The 23,000-nt window shown below is 36.9% G+C and overlaps 1 protein-coding gene across 4 annotated transcripts in view; it reads left to right on the top strand.

The window, feature by feature from the left end:
• Ahi1 (Abelson helper integration site 1) overlaps window positions 1-23,000 on the top strand; it is a 148,454-nt gene that overhangs the window by 33,165 nt on the left and 92,289 nt on the right. For all 4 annotated transcript variants that reach the window (XR_012907697.1, XM_075947891.1, XM_075947902.1 and 1 more), the window contains exons 10-15: window positions 697-820; window positions 5,080-5,309; window positions 6,124-6,230; window positions 10,148-10,266; window positions 12,303-12,433; window positions 14,466-14,606. Coding sequence is in view for 3 of the 4 variants with exons in the window: in XM_075947891.1 (XP_075804006.1) it covers window positions 697-820; window positions 5,080-5,309; window positions 6,124-6,230; window positions 10,148-10,266; window positions 12,303-12,433; window positions 14,466-14,606 (852 nt within the window). In the remaining variant the exon portion in view is untranslated. The remainder of the gene's footprint in view (window positions 1-696; window positions 821-5,079; window positions 5,310-6,123; window positions 6,231-10,147; window positions 10,267-12,302; window positions 12,434-14,465; window positions 14,607-23,000) is intronic.

Below are 23,000 nucleotides of genomic sequence, written 5' to 3'. Positions count from 1 at the left end.
TGTAACGCCATTTGCAAGTCTTCTTTTTTCTTTTACAGGGGATTAGATTTTCCAAAGTCCCGATTTTGCTCTGGGTTCTGAACTGCTTAGTTGTCTGAAGCGTGGTTGATTTCACCACTAGGTGGAAGTAGAGGCTTGGGCACTGGTCGTTGTTGAGCACTCAGTTTAGATTTCCTTGAGTATCTGCCCTACCTTGCTTTGTCTATTCAACTCATTTGCTGCTAATTCCATTATGCGCACTAACATTTTACTATTAGAATTTCTTTCTGACAGTGCAATAGTTTATATTTCTCATTACATCCAAAAATTTTTGGAATTTAATTCATTTTAGAAGAAAGTAATACCTTATTTATGAAATTCTAAGTTATAAATTATTTAAAGTGAATTGCAATGTAAATAGTGTTTAGTTTTTACTAATAAATTGACTATGAAAAGTTCTTTGGGGATTCTAGCAATATGAGTAATTGATAGCATATTAAAGAATATTGTCAAAATTTAGCATATAAAAATTTTATGTAAACTGAGATCAAATTAAAACAGTTCTTGTGTTTTGAAATTGTGTTAATATTGTAAATATTTTTTACTTTAATTTTGCAGATAATGCTTAACTTTTTCTAAATTATTAGAAATTGTGAATTTATATATTTGTTGAATTAAAGATATCCTAGACATTTGATTTCTAAATATTTTTATTAGTATATGAAATTCCTTCTGGACGTTTCATGAGAGAATTGTGTGGCCACCTCAATATCATTTATGATCTTGACTGGTCAAAAGATGATCGCTATCTCGTTACTTCATCATCTGATGGCACTGCCAGGTTAGTATACGTTCCAGAAGTTCTTACTGTCTGTGCTGTTTGCCATCAAAGAAAGCTAAGAGAATATAGAGAGACAGATACGCCTCTGATCCTCACAGGTGTGCATCATACATACTGTCTGCTTAGACAGCAGTAAAACTTGATGCCAATTCTCTTGACTCTCTTTTATTTATTTAATGTATATCATTTCTGGCCCTTGATGTTTTCAAACGATTATGTGTAAACTGCTAACTAATATCTTGCAAGAAGTGTGTGATATTTGTGCTATACTGTAACTGGGGATTCTGTCTTCATTGTAGGCTAGGTATAGGGGCCTGAACCCATAGTGTTCAGTAGGTAGGTATAAACCAGTAAAGGACTAGGTTTCATACATACCATAAAGCTTTATGGCTTGTTAAATATTAACATTTTTGTGAAATCAGTCTTAACTTATTCCCTTTCAATTTAATATGGATCACAACACAACATTTTATTTATTGTGTGATTCTTTAATTTTTTTCACAGTCTTACTTGTAGCCCAGGCTGTCCTCAAATGTGCAGTCTTTCTTCCTCAGCCTTCTCTGTGCAGGAATTAACGAATAGCCATCACACCTGGCTCAATCAAATACTTTAAGAGCTAATTTTTAAACGTTATTTACTTCTTTTTGCTCCTTGTTTAACCTTGAATATTTATGATCTAAAAAGAAAAGGGTTTCGAGATTCTTTCTCTCTGTAATCTAGACTAGGTAGACACACGTTCTCTACCGCCTGGGAAACTGCACTGCTATCTTTTTGTGACCTGCACTAACTTCATTCTCACTTACTTTCCCTGCCTCCTGTTCTTGCTTAATAGGCCGTGTGATTTCTAGTGCTAGGCTCCTTCTACTGCTAACCTTAACTTCCCTTTCTATGTAAAATGACTGTTGGTCAGTATGTCACCATTGTTCAGTTTATATTTAAGTGAAAAGTGATAATTAATGACAATTTACTTCCGTTTCTATTAGTCTGGGGCAGTTATTACTCCCTTAAATGTACTAAAGCTGTTGACTGGGTTACTCTTTTACGGCAGCCATTCTATCTAGAGGTGGGTAATAACAGTAGAGAAAAGGTCTCAGTTTGCTGAGCCATGACAAAGGCTTTTAAGGTGTAAATCTCCTGAGCCTTCATCCCTGCTGAGTCATCTTTCAGTCTCTCAGTTCCTTTTTCTCATTCACAAGCAGATCCAGACATTAGATGCATCAGTTTTATCATCTTTTATTTGCTGACTTCAATTTATGATAAAATTTTCACTGGATATGTGGATGGTCTCCATAATGTCTATCAGTGGACCCAGTTTTATATCTGTGCATCTCTTGATGAAACTGTATGGGCATAGACTCCTTAATCAATTAAAATCCAACCAGAGTGCTGGTGAAGAAGTTCGTCGGGTAAAGACTACTGTCTGTAAACCTGGGATATCTGGGACCCACACAGTGGAAGGAGACAACCAACACATGCAGATTGTCTGCTTACTCTACGTGTGTGCAGTGGCACATGAATCCCCCCCCACCCCCGCACACACAATTTTAAAAATTTTAAATCAACTAAGATTTCACCATGTGTCACATATCGTTCATTATGTTTTCCTCTAAGTACCTTTAAAATTGGCATGAATTGAACTCTATAGATCATAAAAAGTCTTGTGAAAGCGCTGAGTGAAGAAAAAAGCATTATAACTAAGACTAAAATGATGAAGCGGCCTCTGGAAGAGATAGGAGGATGTTAGTAATGAGGAAGTGATAACCAGAAGGAAGTTAGGAGGGTTGGTCATGCTCACAGTGGCAAGTTGTGGACCCTCTGCCTCTGCCTTCTATCTGTTTTCCTGAAATCATATTCACGTGTTTCCATTGCTTTCTCCCAGGTAACCATTTTTGACCTGCTAGCTCCTTGCCATATAGTTTTAGCTTATTTTCTCCTATACGTGCTTCTAGAAAAATCTGGTTTTTCTCAAGTTAGCAGCTTCTAATACAGACAGAAAGACAAACACCTGTAATGGCTCTGCAGTAGCTCATGTGTCCTGAGTTATATCCCATTTCACACACTCTGCTTGAACTTTTTTCCATATGTGCATTTTCTTTCCATCTAAAGGGGTTTTTTTGCATTTTCATCTACTCTTTAATAATTTGTATCTCTTTGTTCTTTATGAATGGCTTACAAACTATTAATACATTTCTTTGGATGTTGGAGTCTACCTTTACATAAACACACACACACACAAACACACACACACCCAGTATTGAGTCCTTTTGAAGGTCTTCATTTTTTTCTCTTATGTATAGTATGTCAAATAATAACACCAAGATTTATTAGTAATCAAATGAGAATTTTACTTTTAAATATCATAATATTCCTTTCAAATGAGCACTTTTGTTATTTTGTGTCAATTCTATATATAGCATATGTTTATTGAAATATGCTTTTTCAATAAAATCTCTTGGCAATGACATGTATGCTTGATTTTCACCTGAACATTCTTTCATCCTTTCATTATTAGTTTGTCCCTTTAATAATTTGCATATATCTTAATCACCTACTGAGAAAATGCAAAATATCTCTATTGAATAGCTGAATCTATTTTTTCTTTTATTTGTAATTTGGTACATGTGTTTTACACAGAAATTTAAAAATTTCAAGACAAATATATTCCTTTTGCCAGGCGGTGGTGGCACATGCCTTTAATCCCAGCACTTGGGAGGCAGAGACAGAAGGGATCTCTGTGAGTTTGGGGCTAGCCTGATCTTTGGAGGGAGCTCCAGGACAGAGTCCAAAGCTACAGAGAAACTCTGTCTTGAAAAAAAAAATATATGTCCTTTTGTTTCCAATAACTTAATCCATCATATAAAATACCCAATGATTAATACTCATAGAACTGCTATATATTTCTAGATTTCGCCCATTTTACACATGCACACACATTTGGGAAGAAAATGGAGTGGTAAGCATAAAGGCAGTCCTTAGTATAGGAGAGCTTGTTCTCTGTCAGAGGACCATGATTATTTTAATAAAGGCAGTCCTTAGTATAGGAGAGCTTGTTCTCTGTCAGAGGACCATGATTATTTTAATAAAGGCAGTCCTTAGTATAGGAGAGCTTGTTCTCTGTCAGAGGACCATGATTATTTTAATAAAGGCAGTCCTTAGTATAGGAGAGCTTGTTCTCTGTCAGAGTGCCATGATTATTTTAATAAAGGTAGTACTAAGTATAGGAGAGCTTGTTCTCTGTCAGAGGACCATGATTATTTTAATCAAATAGAGTAGGACATAGAGCAGTTGATAAAGTGTTTGCATACAAGCACAAGGACCTGAATACAGATACCCACCATGTATACACAGAAGCCAGTCACAGCAGCACACATCTGTAATGACAGAAGACGGAAGGATCCCTGGAGTTTTCTGGACAGCCCATCTAGCCAATCAGTGAGCATCTGTCTCAAAAAGTAAAGTTCAGAAATGTTTGAGGAACACATCCACAGTTAAACTGTGGCCTCTTCGTGTGTCACATGGGCACACACACATAAATATTTAAAAAATAAATTTCTTATTTAATTATGATGTTTTAAGTGTTTAGGATCTGTATGTATATTATTAAGGCTTTGAAATACAAATTAAAAGTTACTGGGTTCTCTAGTTCTCTTGGCCTCCACATTTTCAAAAGGAGTACATACAACCTATTGGGAAAGTCCTTCAAAGTTTCTTCCTATATTTTAAAATTATATATATAATGTATTTGAGTGTTTTGCCTGAGTGTATGTATGTACATCACATGCAGTCTATGTGCCTACAGAGGTCAGAAAAGACTGTCTTAGATCTGGAACTGGAATTACAAATGGTTGTGAGCCACTGTATGGGTTTTGGGAACCTAAGCTGGGTCTTCTGAAAAGCCAGCCAGAACTCTGAGCCATCTCTTCAGTCCTCTTTCCTATCTTTTAATGCATATTGTGTTAAATAATGTTTTATCAGCTGTTCAGTGTCAAAACTGGTTATAAAACAGATTATGTCCTAGTGAAAATAAGTTTACAATATAGGTTATAGTTACAGATAAAATATATTTCATGAGAAATTGTCTTTTAAAATGGTGGGATAATCTAATATGTGGTCATTATCATATTTTTATTATATTAATTTATGTAAGTTTATCGTTGTTTGGCATTTGCTTACCTAAGTTTTATTGGCTATATTCTTGTATAGACAGTTAAAGAACATTGTGAATTTTCATCAGTCTGTTACTTTCTATCCTTTTCCAGGGTTTGGAAGAATGAAATAAACAGTACAAGTACCTTCCGAGTCTTACCTCATCCTTCTTTCGTCTACACGGCAAAGTTCCATCCAGCTACACGAGAGTTGGTGGTTACGGGATGCTATGACTCTATGATAAGGATATGGAAAATTGATCTGAGACAAGATACTCCTGTATTAGTCCGCCAGCTTGATGTCCACAGGAGTTTTGTCAATTCTGTCTGTTTTGATGATGAAGGTATATCACAGAATATGCTCTAAGTCAGGATAGTTACATGAAGAGAGAGATTATTTTCTTGAACTGATAGGTAATATTGAGAAATCTTGCATTAAAATTTGTAAGTGTTACTGAACTGATACTCAGATCAGCTTTAGAGATTCTAGTAAATTAAAGACAATTTTTTTGGTTTTGCTCAGAAATAAAAAGAGCATTCTAATACATAGCAGTATTCACCAGTTGAATAAGCTATTTTGTAAAATATTACATTCACAGTGCTAAATAACCATATTTGTTAGCAATGAAGTGTAACATATTCCTGCATGACCGTAATGTTTTCTGAGTCCCACTCAATTTTTAAAGACTGATATTAATACTTGTTATGATGGTTTTATTAATTTTCTGATCATTTTAAATGTAATGGTCATTGGGATTATGTTAACAGTATATATTAGAACAGGTATTTTCCTAGGTAGATAAAAAATTGCATAGTCTAATAATGATAAATACAGATACATGTTGGGCAATTCAAATAATTTGGATATGAGTATATGGGTGCTATACATGTAGATTACATTGCTCGTTTCTTTTTGTATTCAGATTCAGATAAATGACAGAGGGAAATGTTACCAAAAATTCTCTTTAAAGGTGAATTTTCTTAAAGATAATTGGGATTATAGTGTGAGCTGTCTTTTTCTTTTTAACCTTTTACTGAAAAACCTTTCATTGGCAATTCAGTGCTTTGCTTGTTAATCTGGAATATGGCTCCCCCAACTTTATACCGTTTTCTAGCTTCTGCGACATTCTTAAGTGAGTAATTTGCTGTTGTCAATAGGTCATCACATGTATTCAGGAGACTGCATCGGGGTCATTGTTGTTTGGGACACTTACGTGAAAGTGACCGATTTGCAGCACTCAGTGCGCCACTGGGCGATAAATAAGGTACAGAACCCCATTTCATATCTTGAGAAACCATGAAGGAAACTGAGGAGAATCAAACACAGGGCTAGAAAAGACCATAAGGGCGTCCTAGTCTGCCCTTTGAAAAAAATAATCTTCTCTCAGTCCGAAAACCAATTATCCTGTCTTCCTGGCAGCTAAAGTCAATAGTCATTAATTAACTCTCATGTCTTTCTGATAGTTGATTGATCTCAACTCATTGAAGGTTTTTCCTTTGGGCGCCACACTTTACTCTTTATGTTTAGGGCCTGGAACATTGTAGGCAGCGACTCTCCCGTTAAGTTCCAGCCTCATTCCATTTGTCGTCTTTTTGAGGTCCGAGTTGCAGCATGGCATTCACTGAAGTTCACAGTTCACAGGCACATAAGCAACAGCTAATTTTCTGTTCCTGGTAGCCTGTGTTTTCTCCTCAGTCTCTACAGTCATTAAGAACAGCATCAGTTTCTATGTCAGAGCAATGTCATTATGATGGGAAGCTGTCACTTTAGTCGCAATAACTGCTTCATTTGAAACTTGCTAATGATAGAAACTAGCAAGAAATGTGTTCCCGATTGAAGTAAATACGGAAGTGCATTCCTTTTGGGAAAGAGTTTTATGGTCTGTAAGCAATTTTGTTCGTTCTTTTTAATTAAAGATTAATGGATTGGTAAACTTGATCTTACGTTTGTTATATATTATTATATTGATATAGCTTCTACCTCGCATATTTTTCTTTATTTTTAAATGAATTTTGACAATAGATACCAACATGTTTGAAAAAAATTCTGTAAATTTCAGTTAAATCAAGTCTATCAGATCTATCAAGAATATCCTGTCTTTAGTTACTCTTATCTGGTCTGTCAGATTAACAGGGGACACCTTAAGACTCGTCATATAGCCTGATTTCATACATTACATTTTTAAAAGAATTTTATAATTACATGAACACTTACTGGATTGCTAAGTCTCTAATAAAGGCACCAATTTTCAATCATTTGAACCTACAATGCCAACTTAGTTATTGGCTTTAAAGTTCTTGTGTTTCCTTGTCTTAACACAGTGTCTTAAACAAGTATTAAATAATTTAATTATTATTAGCTTAAACAGTGTTAACCGAATTCAAACACCTTAAAACAGGTGTCTTCAACCCAGACACCTGCTTGCCTTGAAAATCTACATGTTAGCATTATTTGAAACAGTCAGAACTAAACATAGGAAGTGAGCTGCTGTGTCCTTTTAGGAGTGAATGTACATGGTAAACAGGGGATTGATTTCATCCTTAGCTGTCTTCTGCCAGTGGTATGGGAAGTGCTGAGGTACTCACTCATCTGCCCCTAAAGATGAAGTGGCCATGTGCAGACTCCTAGCTAGGCTCCAAAACAAGGGTGTTTTAGTTTAGCATGGCTATGGCTCAGAACAGTTTGAAGGACGGAAGTCACAGATAACCACTATAGGCCATTGCTTTCTCAGATTCGCACCTGACACTGGTCCCACATTGGTTTGGATTTTGCCCTTTTGCATGTCTTCTAGTTGGTCAGCTCTCCTTCAGGGTTTCTCCATCTCTCATTTGTGATAGTTTAGCTCACTCAACTTCCTGTGTGTAGTGTCGGTATTTTACTGTTTTCTGTGATGTTTAACAAGAGTTGATAGATCTTAGAACTGGATGGTAGCAGGGGTTCAGCCGCTGATCTTAGGGCAGCAGCAGGATGCCTGCCTGCCACTGTAGGTTTAGTCCCCTCACTGAAGAGGAGAACCTCTAGATGAAAAATACAAAGCTCACATGAGAAGAAGGCTGATTCAGAGTTCTGCCCCAGGTTGAGGGACTTTCCTTAGACTCTGTGGACTTTAACCAAAGTTATCTGGGGAGACAGCTCTGCTCAGCCTGGTACTAGCATCACTGACACCTAAGTTATTTTGCATTTGCAGTTTTTTTTCCTTCCTGTGGCAATACCAAGAAAGATCTTTGGTAATCATTTTCTAAAACTGTTTATTCTGTACATTAAAGGTTGTAGTACAGTTATGAGAGTGCTCGTAGTAAAGCTGTTGCTGTAGTGAATCGGATTAACCCAAACCATCGTGGTACGCTGCCCTTTCAGTTGTTCTGTGACCAGAGCGTATCTGGACGTTTTTCACGATTCAGTGCTATCTCATTGCATGTAGCCTTCATATTGCATACTACAAGACCAGAGTTGTTCACTGTGCAGTGTGTCCTGACCTAAGGCTTTCTGTTTCCTTCGTAACTTGGTTTCTTACGCATTTGAATTTTTTTTACGTTCCACATAAAATTGAGACTGCAGTATTGGCAATATTTTTTATGTGGTGTCTTCCAGATTCATTTTTGTTACGGCAAATGAAAATCTTTTCTGTTTTGTGAGGATGAATAATACTAATACTGGAGAGGAGAGAAAATAGATGGATGATGGATGGATGAATTTCTTTAATGATATTGAACATCTGTTCATGTATTTCCAGCCATTTCTATGTCCTTTGTGGAGATATGTCTGTTCAATTCTTTTGCCCTTTTTTTTTAATCCAGGTTACTTGGTTTTTTCTTGTTATAAGTTTATGTGTGAAAGGATTAATCTCTTATCGGGTAGATGATTTACAAATTATTTTCCAAGTGTATACACTGCAGTCCATTATGCTGTTGCTTATTCCACAATGCACCTGCCTTTTAGTTTAATGGAGTCCCATTTACTTATATTTTTGTGGCCTACATTTTGGCATTGACCTTCCCCCAACATCTCCCTTCCAAAAACTATTGCCAAGGCTAATGCTCAGAAGCTTTCCCCTTTGTTGCTAACAGCTTTATAGTTTCTGGTCTTACCCATACATATTTTATTTACTATAAGTAATTTTTATTGTGAGAAAGGATAGTTCTTATGCAAGGCTCAGGCAGATTTCTTCTTCAGTTTTGCTACATGACATTATAAATTAGGTATCTTCATTAGCTGCTGCAAGTAACTGTAAGGAATGGAGAGAGGGGTGTCGTCAAAGCTTTTCCACAGTGATTATAAATCATATAATGAAAATATTATGCCAGCAGCACATTCTTCTTATAGAAAGTGGAAGTTTGTAAGTGTGGCACCTGCACTACCTGGAACTGTGGTTGGGCAAGGGTCTGAGGAGTAGAGAACACACAGAGACATGGGTCACTCTTGAAGCAAGAATGACAGTCTTACGTTCCAAGGCAGCTTATATAGGGCTCTCTTAAACTAGTGGCCACGCCCTAGCTCTCGGGGGTTTTTCAGCTGCAAGCCCACCAGAGACCACTTCCTTGTTATCAGGAACTCTTGAGGGTTCTGTGCTCAGGGCAGCTGCAAGCATAGAAAAGTAAGTTGTTTATTCCAGCAGGCAAGGGGCCATAGAACATTCAGGGTCTGAGGGTCTGCAGCTCCCAACATATAAGGAAAGTCTGAATCTAACTAAGACTTCCAAGTATGGAAGTAATTTTTACGTGACATGAACAGAAAAGACCATGTGAGGAGATGTGTGTGGAGCACTTGTGTTAGGACTGACTGACACTAAGAACCAACTGAGGAAGTGAGTACCAGACAGAACACATTATTATTGAACATAGCACTATATAACAGATAATACAGTTTATCATTTTTATTTCTTAAATATAAATTGAAGTTGATAAAATTCTTGTTACTAATAACTTTAAAATATTCAGTGTAGTAGAATTGAATTTTTGGTTCATTTTTTTATTTTATTTCGTTGAGAAATACTCTTATATTGTAGCCCATGGTAACCAAACTCATAGCAGTCCTCCTGCGTTAGCCTCGCAAGTGCTGGCATTGCATGGATATGGTGCTATCTCAGATGGAAATGATATTTTAAAATTCATTCTGTCCTTTATAAACAAACACTTCAGTAGCAATAGTTTGACTTTCTTTTCATTTTGGGCACCATTTTAGGAAATCAAGGAGACTGAATTCAGGGGAGTTCCAATAAGTTATCTGGAGGTCCACCCCAGTGGAAAACGTTTATTAATCCACACCAAAGACAGCACACTGAGGATCATGGATCTGCGGATGTAAGTGTTTTAGTAGTAACAGGAGAATTACTTCAGTTGGTTACTTTACATTTATAAAATGCAGCAATATTTTTGAGCCAGCAGTTTTGTGTACTGGGGGCATTATCTGTGGAGATTTTTTTTGCTTCTTCCAGCTAATGGATGAAAGTCAGAGCTGCTCCTAAGCGTGCTCTAGCTAAGACAGCCTGCACAACAGAGTTACATAATGCTGCTTGAATCGCTCTGAGGCTGAAATGGAATCAGCTATTTTTATGTTTGCAATGAAACGCAGGCACTCATACCATCAACAGGGAGATACCTTTTGTTTCCATGATATGACTGAGATTATAATACTGTGTGTTGTAATACACAGTAGATGGAGGTTGTGAAGGAGATGGCTCTTTGTCTGCTTTACTTCAGCAAAGGAAAGGGGTGGAGTATGGCAAAACAGTATGGACTACTAGTGTCTCTCTTTGTTGGTGTTTGAATTTCATGTGAAACAAACAAGAGAAAGCTATCGCATGGGTTTCTTATTTTATTTAGAAATACACAGATCAGTCTATGTAAATTAATCCCACACATATCTTTTTAGTGCTATTAGCTCTTATATGTTTAAACATAATAGCCCAAGACCCTAGCATGGGTACTGTGGGAAACTGACAGCAAAATTACTACATCTGAAGTTTATAATCTAGTCATTACCTTTCACATTACAACAGCAAACACTTAGATTAAAATTTGAAATCTGGAATCTGACTTCGAGGTCAGCTTGGTCTACAGAGCAAGTGCCAGGAGAGCCAGGGATACACAGAGAAATCCTATGTCAAATAAACAAAAAACTTGATTTCTGGTATTGGAATTTGAATATTCTTTTTTCTATACTTTACATCCATGGCATACCAAATAAATAAGTCAGCTCTCAATATGTGTATCTTAATAAATATAAATGTAAGGTATAATTACTGTATATGTCACAGCAACAATAAAGGTGACAGCTGTAATTTAGCCTTTCTGTTAAAGTTCTGTTGAAAGACTAACATTTGAGTTCAGTCCTGAAGGATGGATAACTCAGATACAATAGAGGGTTTCAGTAGGGTAGAGAATGAAACAAAGTGCAGACTGGGGATGTGCTCAGGGCAGATGGGTAGCCCGAGCGGAGGTTTCTTGACAAGGAATACTAACAGGGAATTTTTTAAAAATAGAAAGTAAGGTCAGGCAGTGATGGCGCACGCCTTTAATCCAAGCACTCAGGAGGCAGAGGCAGGTGGATCTCTGTGAGTTTGAGGCCAGCCTGGGCTACAAGAGCTAGTTCCAGGATAAGCCCCAAAGCTGCAGAGAAACCCTGTCTCAAAAAAGAAAAAAAAAATAGAATGTGGGACTGGATTAAGAGACCAAATTATTCCCTTTTAAAGCCCTATAATATCATACCTGGGTTCATAGGCAGGAAAAGAGTCAGCTGCTACTTTCTCTTCCCCTTCCTCGTTTCTCAGGTGGGAGAAATAGTGTATCCTGTCTCTAAGGCTTTGTGGAAGAGTGAGAGAGTCAGTAAGTAGAGTACCGACAAGAAACACACAGCAAGGACTCCAGAAGTGTCTCACTCAGTAGCTCAAGGACTGGGAATTTAAATTGAAAATGTTAAAATATAAATACATATACATACAGCAAGATTGTTATGGAAATCATGTTCATGGTAGGAGCACATTGTCTAACAGTGGAACATTTCTTAAGATACATCTAGACAATGACATAAGTGCATTGACATAATACAGTCTGTGTTATCTGACACCCTGTGAGCACTGAAACAATCTCAGCGGTTGCTCTAGGTCAGAACATCTAGGTAGTTAGGTAGGTAGATATATATATATTGTGGGAACTCAGCAGAGGAGAGAAGAAATGGGTCACATAATTTAGAAAGGAACATGAAAACTACTCTACTCTTGTTTCTTGAGTCTTCATCACAGAATGCCTAAATTCAGTATTTACAATGAACATTTCTACACCACTAGTCTTTAAACGGTTAAGATGGGTTACATTTGCACATGTTTGCTTGTTTATAGACTAGCAGCAAGGAAATTTGTCGGAGCCGCGAACTACCGGGAGAAGATCCATAGCACTTTGACCCCATGCGGGACTTTCCTCTTCTCTGGGAGTGAGGATGGAATAGTGTATGTTTGGAACCCAGAGACAGGTAAGTGTTAATTGATCTTGAAAAAATGTTTTAGAGAATGGGATAGAAAGTTTAAAGTATGTGAAAACTATGGTTTTTGATATTCTTTTTTAAAAATATTTATTTATTTATTTATTTATTTATTTATTTATTTATTTATTATGTATACAATATTCTGTATGTATGCCTGCTGGCCAGAAGAGGGCACCAGTCCTCATTACAGGTGGTTGTGAGCCACCATGTGGTTGCCGGGAATTGAACTCAGGACCTTTGGAAGAGCAGGCAATGCTCTTAACCACTGAGCCATCTCTCTGGCCCAGTTTTTTATATTCTTAAGAAAAATATGCCTTTGTGTTTTAAATCTGACTTTGTGTTTTAAAATCGGGTAGTATATTAGTTACTTTTCTCATCATGGTAACAAAACCCCTGAAAGAAGCAATGTAAGGAAGGAGTGGTGTGCTTTTAGCTCGCAGCTCCAGGGATAGAACATCAGTGGTGAGGAAGGCATACTGGCAGGAGCAGGAGTTTACTGCTCACATGAGCGAGTTGGAAGCAGAGAGTCAGGGGCTGAGGGAATAGTCCAGTAAATAAAAAAAGGTGTTTGCCATGTAAGTGTGGGGATATAGTTTGAATCCCCAGAAACCATGTAAACCCAGAATCAGTGACACCTATCTGTATCCCAGCATTCCTATGGCAAAAGGGAGGCAGAGGTGGAAAAAAATACCAGAAGCTCTTGAACCAGTTAGTCTGGCCTCTGAAGAGGCAAGCAAAAGATTCTTTCTCAAATAAGATATAAGGTGAGGACACCCCCCCCACACACACACACACAGAGGGAGAGGGAGAAAAAGAGAGGGAGGGGAACTGACTAGTAGACAGGAAATAGGAGTACTAGAAAACTTGGTGGGGGGGTCTGACTAATGACCAGGAAATAGGACTACTAGAAAACTTGGGGGGGGGGGAGTCTGACTAGTGAACAGGAAATAGGACTACTAGAAAACTTGGGGGGGGGAGTCTGACTGGTGAACAGGAAATAGGACTACTAGAAAACTTCGAGGGTGCTGACTAGTGAACAGGAAATAGGACTACTACTAGAAAACTTCAAGGCCCATCCTCAGTGCCACCTCTTCCACCTCTTCTTCCTCCACCTCCTCCTCCCCTCCTCTACGTCCTCTTCCACCTAAAGGTTTCAGAACCTTCAAAAGCAGTACCAGCTGGAAGCCAAGTACTCAAATATTCAAACTCACAAGCTCACAGGGAATGTTTTAATCAGTCCACAACAGATAGCTTTTGATTAAATTCATTTGTATTCTAACTACATATTAAATTTGTTCTTGATTGCTTTAATGTCTTTGTAAATTTAGAATTTCACATTATAAATCCAGATTTATTCTTTCTGTACCAATAAGATAGTGCAGATGCTTGAAAAGTATCTCATGAATACTGTAATACAAAACACAGAACACGGTAAGCAGAATTGTAAGTGGGTAGATAGGTGGGTGAGCACTGATGATTCCTGATGAATGGTTCTGGTGCCTTTTGACTTCTGGCTGATTTCCTAGGTTTCAGTGACTTCTGTTTGTGTCTACTAGCTCTAGACATAAGACAGACCTTTCAATCAGTTAACACCTCAGCCTCTAGGAAAAAAAGTAAAACAGAAAAATTGAGCCCTTGCCAATTCTTCCCTGTCTAGAGAATTTCTTCAACTACAGAGTTTTATGACCCCTCCCCAGTTTTACCAAATTCTTTGTTACTTACAGTTTTCTCACTTTTCTCAGGTCTCTCTCAGGCATGCATACCTGTTCCCATCAGAACACTTTATGTGTGTTTTGTTTCCCCCAAAATTGAAAAGCTTGGATTAAAACGCAGAAAGAAGCCAATAAAATGCAAAATAGAGATAATTATTCATCACAGTGGTGCTCAGCACCTACAAGTATTTGAACTTTTTATGCAAATAATGTGAGCCTCATGCTGTATTTTCACGTAACGTATAGAATAATCTTGGAATGAGAAATATGTGACATAGTACAAGCTGTTGCATTTCTTTCCTCTTTAGGAGAACAAGTAGCAATGTATTCAGACCTGCCATTCAAGTCAACTATCCGAGACATATCCTACCATCCATTTGAAAATATGGTTGCATTTTGTGCATTTGGGCAGAGTGAGCCAGTTCTTCTTTATGTTTATGATTTCCATGGTAAGTCCACTGCCTATGCAAATGACGTAATGGTTACTTTTATAATGGACCAGATAGCATGAGCACTATAAAATTTTTTTTGACTGTTCCTGATCATACAAACTATGTTCTTTATTTTTGTTATAACTTTTTTTTATTGAGAAAAGGAGAAAAAAAAAACAAGTTTCCACCTCTTCCCAGCCTCCCATTTCCCTCCCCCTCCTCCCACCCTTCTCCTCCTCCTCCCACCCTTCTCCCCCTCCCCCCACGAGCACTATAAAATTTATTAGCAGTTCTTTCAATTAACATAGTCTTTTTGACTATACTATACAAAAGAGCCAAAAAGATGGCATAGGTTAATTATAAAATTATTTGGATTTATGTTGTTTTTTAAATATTTACTTTCTGTCCTGAAATTAGGATTTTGCTTTTCTAATTGCACAATATTTCTCAGAAATATTTTATAACCTTCATATATTAATTGTAAAAAATAAAAAAGTCTTTATTATTTTCTTTGCTTTAATTTGACTATGATATAACATCATTCAGTATTTTGATAAGCTAGAGTGATATATATAATACTTATATACTTGGAAGTATACAATTGTGTGGGTGTTATTAATGTAAAGCTGTAATCATACTTTAGTGAAATATGTTGAATTATCTAAGGCTATGATACATGTGATTAGACAATTGAGCTGGTATAAACCTGAAGGTTTTGTTCGTGGTACAGATTATAGTATACGTTTTCCAATAAATTATCTTAAAAATGAATGCAGGAAATGAAGGTTTTTCTCTTAGTGATCCTTATAGAGAAGAAATGATTTTTGCATTCATATTCAAGTTTAGGAATGGTAAGGCTAGTGATAAGCTGTCAGGCAATGAGTACCATTAAGGTATTACTAGCAGCTGTTCGCAAAGTTGTGCTGCCCTGTTACAGAGAAGGCCAATAGGTTTCTCAGGTCAGCCAGTGGCCAAAGCTGGCATCTCGCTCTAAGAAGTATCCTGAAACAGTTGCCTGCCCCATTCTAGCTTTCCCATGGACTGAAGAGTTGCCCCTGATTACTATAGGATTACTGTCCACAAAAAGAGAGCACAGTTATTGCCTCAGACTCTTAGGTGATTTCACAACCATCTTCATTCAGTTTATAATTTGTTTTTTAGGCTTTTGAAATTTCACTGTGAAGATTAGTTAAGTTCCGCTCTGTTTTTGTCTTTAAGTAGCTTCCCTCTCTTCATTGCTAGAAGAGTTCCTTGGCTCAGAAAGAAGGGGTGCTTTAGCTGGACGGTAGCATGGGTCTCAGGGCCTGTTCTGCTCACTTCTGTGACCTTAGCTACTGCCTCCTGCCTTTCTGACCCTCCACTCTTTCATCTCTTGAAAGACTTCTAGTAATAGTGCCCCCTCCCAAAGAGAGCTCTAAGGACTCCGAGACAGTGGCTGTAACGGAGCCCCGTCAAGTGAGATGTACTCTAGTTGAAGAAACCAAAATTAATATTCGTGTTTCTGCTCATCCAGCAGTAGCCACGGAACTTTACAGGAATTTATGCTTTAACAGCCAGCAGCATCTCTCTGTGGAATGGAATTGGAAAAGACAGTCTTCCCCTTTACTCTGTTAGTCATTCTTTTCTATTATTAACCCACATGCCAGCCCAGCCCAACTGTATCCACATTGTCTTTGACTACAGAAGGAAGGGTTTGGGCAAGCATCTCAGAATGATGATATCTGAGAAACAGCACCTGACAGCAGTTAGTTTATGCAGCATATTTAAAGCACAGTTTTGATATACTACACCTTTACAAAAAGAATTTAAGCTGAAAATGTTTCAACATATTCTCCAGTCTCTCTGTTGCCTATTTTTAAAAAGGGGAAGCTTAGGAAGAAGTTAAATAACCTCAAGCCATCTAAGACTTGGTTCAGTTCTTTTGAATGGTTTAGATACAACAGAAACAAGAGTTATTTCAGTGTCTGAAGGGTTTTACTCACTGAATACAGACTACAATCAGTAGTTTATATAATCTTTACATTTTTCATTAAAATTTGATGTTTAATTAACCTATTAGTGTTTTGCACTATACTTTATTTCTTAACAAAGGTATTTTGCTCAAAATATATTTTCTGAGAATGAAGTTCATATGTGGTTTTACTAAGTTTTAATGATACACAGTTCAAAAGAAACAGAATGGCTAGGTTACTTTAAAATAGCTTCTGAAATTTTCAAGGAAAAAGAAGCAGTTCATTTTTTTTGTAAGTTAAATAAGCCCCAATGAGACCAGAGTGGTAGCTGAATGTGTCACCTTCTTTCAGTTCTAGCAGAACCTGCGAAGAGTCAGCAGGAGTCTTTCCCTGCAGAGCATATGTTCAGCTTGTGGTCTTTTGAGTCTTTCATTCTACTGACTTTTTGCTTTTTTTTTTGGGTAAGAAATATGATTTTTACTTTCAGAAGGCAGTCTTATTTGCCTGGTGTTGAAAGGGTTAATCATCTAGTGATACAAAGTTTAGTCACAGGGTACCACAAATAATGTACACTGAGGATTCCCATAACAAAGTGCTGGGCAGAGAAACGGTTTCTGCTGAATTAACTTTATGAAGCCAGACTTTAGCAATAAATGTTTTGTTATTAAACATTGTTTGTCTACTTATATCTCTGTAATGTCGCTACACATTTAAGAATAATTATAGTGCCTACATAGCACTATGTTTTAACAACTTTGTGTGCGTGTGTGTGTGTTTAAATTGTTCACAATGGTTTTATGACATAAATGTTGTTTTCACACTATATCACAGGATATAGGAGTTGAATCAACATAGACTGTTCTTAAAATCTGGACTCTTATTTGCCCACTAAATTTACTTACAACAAATGACCTAATGAATTCACTTTTGAATATTAAAACTTTTCTATATAGTATCAGTTTCTCTGTGGGATATGTAATTTTTATGGCATTTTTATACCTTGTAGGAAACAAAAATATAGACTTGTTCATTTGTTTATTACTAGTACCTAGCCTGAATAGTGACATATACTGACTGTTCATGCAGTTTTGTAAGTAGGGTCAAGACTGTTTGACAAACTCTTACTATTGTTATTCCTAGGTAAGGAGCCTGAGTTCTCACTAGGTGGCAGTGTCTCCTCTAAAGGACTGTAATACTGTCTTTCTGAGGCAGTAGGAACCTTTTGAAGCTTTAGATACGCTATAAAACCAGAAATCAGACTCAGATTTTCCTGCTCACTGCTAGCCTTCATTCTTTTTACATAATTGGTTAAAGTACTGGAAAAACTTTAGTCAAACTGAAAGACCATTCCTACAGTTGTAGAATTTCAGAAGTAGAATTTGTATTCATCAGTGATCTGCGTTGTCACTGTGGTGGCTTTATTTTTCACTCCATGGAACGCTTTCCCATAGTGCAGGAAATACACACCTTTTAGTTCATAAAATTTGTTATAGCTGAGCACAGGTGCATGCCTGAAATTGTAGCACTTGGCAGATAGAGACAGGAAGATTATGACTTCTAGGTCATCCTGAGGCACATAGAACGTTCAAGGCTGGCCTGTGCTGGAAGAGACCCCATCTGTCAAGCTGATAATTGCCTATAGTGTTTATAAAGTACTAAGTTTAGCATAGTTCCTGTTCAGTACATGTTTGCATTAAAAGTTAAAATTCTTATGCAATAGAATTATTTATTAAATTTTATGAAAATATAGAAAGACATCATTAGTAAAATTGATATCATGTGCTTTCTTATAGAATACTTCCAAAATACTTGAAAAAGATTGTCACCTTTTTGCAGATAGCAAAACTCAAGCCACAGAAGAATGAAGAAATAGTTCTTGGTACAGCTACCATTTGGTTCTAGGCTGTCTGGCTGTTGTCTTCATGATAAGATATTCATATCTAGGTGATAGGAATTTAATAGCCACAGCTTATTATCATTTATGCTTCTAAATCAGGCTCAGATATTATAATTCTCATGTTTTTATGAAATTTTACCAGATAGTACTGATTATAGGATGGGATTTTAAATATTTATTTTTAGCCTAGTAGAAGACATTAAAAATTAAATCTGCCACATTTTAAGGCCTGTTGAAGGTGCTTTATTGTATTCTGAAGTATTTATTATTTCTCATATAATGGATTCTTGGCTTTTAAAGCCAATAACATTCAATGACTAAGGAAATATGAAAAACTTATCAACATGATGGTCTTGAGCATCAACAAGAACTATGAATTCTTCCCTGGGCCTTTTTTATGCTTAACTGGGTGCCTTGTAAAGTACAGCAGAGGGGCCCCGATGTGACCAGGGCTGACAGCAGCCTTGTTCAACCCTCAGCAAATGTATGTATGCATCTTTTTCTAAGCTGTGGAGTGAAACTAATACACACTCAGTCTTACCTCATATTTTACCAGACGATACAGTGAGACTATAAAGCAAGGCATGAGCTTAAGCCCAGGCTTTAGTAGGCAGTGCTGGTGGTTTTTCTATAGTGGCCCATGTCACACACTTCCAGCTGCGCAGTATAGTGTGGCTAGGAAGACAACAGGAAGGAGCAGCACTTACTGCAGGGCATTTGTAGGCAGCCTGTGGAGACAAGCTGTAAGCATTTCAGGGTCCTAACATTCTTTTAAGTAAATAACAGTTGCCACCTTCATTTTCCTGACACCTTGTCCCTTCCTCTGCCATGCCACTTAGCTCCCTGCAGTAACTGGTTCACCTCCAAGAGGTTTGAACTCCAAAAGGAGTCTCTGTGTTCTCCAAGCCTGCTTTAGTACATGTGTGTGGGCATTTTTTAAAAAGGGATGAAAGGGTGAGGATGAAAATATTAAAAGTGTGAGCTTTAAACATAGTAGGTTATTTCAGAGCTGAGTCTTAAATGGACAGAATTGATTAGCACAAAGAAAAAAAATGTGATAAAATAGAAAAACAGGGCTATCTAATTGCAACATGATCTCTAACTGGAGCCTAAAAGTAACTTGGAAGCCTCCAGATTATTACAAGCGTAGAGCTTGAAGGAAAATCCAAAAGTTATCTATTACCAACTATTTTACACTGAAAACCGAATGTCTTAAGCAGTTGTGTTCATTGGTGTTTGTGTGGTATGGGGACTGAAGCACTCACAAACAGCATCTGTATGTAGTCTGAGAAAGAATACCTCTGCAGACTGTGATGGTCCTCGTCAAGGAACAGAGGATGCTGACTTGGTGATACAGTCAGGTATTGAAATGACTGCCTGAAGTCCAGCTTTTTATATAAAATGTTAACAGGGCTTCATAGGGTATTTGGAGTTTTGCTATTTTACTCCATTTACAATAGTTTAATACCATTGTTAAATATATCTACTTTGAAAAAATTGAAAGACATGTTTAGTCAGTGCCTTTTGCTATTTTTATCAGTTTAAAATCTTCTTTGAAAGAGAAAAGTTAATACATATTTAGTATATCATAATACTTAGGAAAAATGGCTTAACGAAAAGAAAAAGAGAAAAAATAGTTAAATCCCGTTAACTTGTTAGTGATACCAGTATGTGAACTTCTTGGTCATCCTTGTGACTGCTTCTCAGAGGGTGAAACTGTGGTTGGCAAATACAGAATCTCAGGAAATGTAGTAAGTTAGAATGACAGGCTCTTCTTAGATGTAGCTTTATATACAGCAAGAAGATAATTGAAGGTTGATAGCACAATTTTCAAAATAGAGAAGGCAGAGATCATCAAACATGCTGTTCATTGACTTCTCAGCTCTAGAGGCAGGCCTTCCAAGTGCTGGCACGTGGAGCACTACTCTTTAGTCTTTTTCTACAGCTTTGTAGTTCCTCATTTTTTAAAGCTATCTTTGAATAACTGAAGGTGAAGTAAATGTTCTTGTTATGCTGGAATAATTTAAAAATATACACAAAAAAGTGGAGTCAAATGGAAAAAAGAAAAAATTAACGTGCAGTGGCAACCCTTGCACTTACGGACAGAAAATTGGTACTGAGAAATTGTGGTCATTGACAGTTGGAATAGTCAGCAGGCCTGCTCCCAGGGCCCTGTCCTCTGGAACTCATCCAGCATGGTCTGAAGAGAGAACTCTATGTATTAGCTGGCTCTTCTCTTTGGTTTGCATAGTTGAAGTTGTGTATGGATATCAAAATACGTATTTTCTACAGGCACGATATCTCATAGATAACTTTTACTTTAAAAAGCCCCATGTTTATGCTCATGCTGTATATGTTATTTTAGAATCTGGCTGATGCTTCATGCCTTTAAAACCAGTACCCAAAGAGGCAGAGGCAGACAAGTTTATGTGAATTTTGGACACACCTGGTCTACATAGCAAGTTCTAGGACAGCTAAGGCTACATAGAGAGATCCTTTCTCAAACACACACACATACTTTTAAACCTACTTTATATTATTTTATGGCAATAACTGAACTTGATAATCAGTGGTGATATTCCATGATATTCCATTTTATCTCTTTCTCTCACCAACACACACATCAATAATTTATTTAAATAATTTTAGACAGTAATTGTGGTATATGTTTAAATGTATACCTTTCTTAACCATTTTTTCCTTAGGAAAAATTGTCTAGAAGTACATCAGTCAGTTAGACAGGAAAAAAGGCATATTTTATTTGCATTTTTACTACTGTTTTCTTCTTTGTTAGCTGTTTGCTACATAGTTCTTCTTTTGCAGTGTTCTATAGTTCTGTTTTCCTATTTAGATTATTCATTTTAACTGGATTGTTGTGGGTCCTGTCCTCATATCAAAAGCAGTTACAAAATATATGCTTTGATAATTTATGTACTTGCAAGGCCATCACCTCAAGTCAAAACAATGAGCACACCTACCATTCTTGAGTTGCTTTCTGCCCCATTTTAATTGCTTTCCTCCTCTTTTCATTCCTTGAAAGCACTCTGCGCTGGTTTCCATGTTCCAGAATTGTTTTTAATAAATGATGCTGTATATTCCTTGAATTCTTTTAAGTCTGGCTTTTTTATTCTTAATTATTTGAATTTCATTTGTGTTTTACCATTTATCAATAGCTCATACTTTTAATTGCCTGCTATTGCTCCATTCTAGAGGGTCACGACAGTCTGTGCATCTGTTGTCTATTGATGCTCTTCCGCTTATGTGCAGCTTTTAGCCACTATGAAGAAAGCTGCTGCGTTTATAAGTTTTTATTTTGGAAAATGCTTTCATTTTCCTCATGTAAGTTCATAAAAATGAAAGGTCAGAATAATATTGCAGATGTATTTTCTTAAGCCATTAGGCATGGCAGTGTACACCTGTAATCTCATTACTCAGGAGATGGAGGCAGGCAGGTAGTGAGTTCGAAGCCAGCCTCCACTATACAGAGACTGTCTCATTGAAAAGCAAAAATTACATTTCCCCTTGAAGTGTTCCAGCTTCTTCAGATCCTTGCCAAATCTGACATGGCAGGTCTTTGTCATTTTAGCCATTCTGACTGACAGGCTTGCTGCTATGCCCTAGTTCTGATCTGCGCATCCCTACTGACTGGTGATGCCGACTACTTTCTTAGGTGCCTGTCTCCCTCATTGGAGCTTCTTCAGTATCCGTTTACATTGGTGACCATGTTTTGTTTTGTTTAAGTTGGCTTCTTTTCTTTCTTTTTTTTTTTTTCAGTTTTGATTTGAGAGTTCTCCATGCAAATGCTCTCTGGCATATGATTTAGATATTTCTCCCAGTGCTTGTCCTGTCTTCTATTTACTTAACACCTTGATCAGCAGAAGTTTGAAAATTTGAAATACAGATTATCAGTTTGTTCTTTCATGGATTTTAGTTCCGTATCTAAGAAACTTTTGCATACTCAAAGCTCCAGATTGATTTTTCTGTGCTTCATTCTATAACTTTCATAACTCTATGTTTTCTGCTTGCATCTGTGCTTCATTTTAATTTTAATACATGGCATGAAGTATGGGTCAAAGTTCATTCTTTTCACATAGAAGTGTCCAACTGTCCCAATGCCATTTGATGAAAAGTTTGTCCTTCACAGTCATCTTTACTGCTTGTCTCTATATGCGATGGGTTCTCTGTTCTGTTGATCTGTTTACCATTATGAAAACAGCTAATTCTGTTTAGCCATCCAGTTAATTTTTGTATATTTCTTTCATATTCTGTAACCTAACTGAAGTTCCTAGCTCTTGTGGCTTATGAGTATTTTTTGCTTGTTTGTTTGTTTTTATTTCATACAGATATTTTTTTCAGAGATACAGGCCTACTATTAAGGAGTCAGTGTCTTCCTAAATTTTATTCCTTAGGTGCCTTTGTTTTTTCTCCTGTCTTATATTACATAGAAAAATATTTCTTGCAAAGAAATCTGTTCATTTTTCCCTCATATGATTTGTTCATTATTTAGTGATTTCAAGTTCCCTTTATTCCATTTTTATCCCAAAAGATAAAAACTTATTGCCT

The sequence above is a fragment of the Microtus pennsylvanicus genome, chromosome 1, assembly GCF_037038515.1.
Source record: "Microtus pennsylvanicus isolate mMicPen1 chromosome 1, mMicPen1.hap1, whole genome shotgun sequence".
NCBI classification, from domain to species: domain Eukaryota; kingdom Metazoa; phylum Chordata; class Mammalia; order Rodentia; family Cricetidae; genus Microtus; species Microtus pennsylvanicus.
This window is presented reverse-complemented; position numbering and strand designations above follow the sequence as displayed.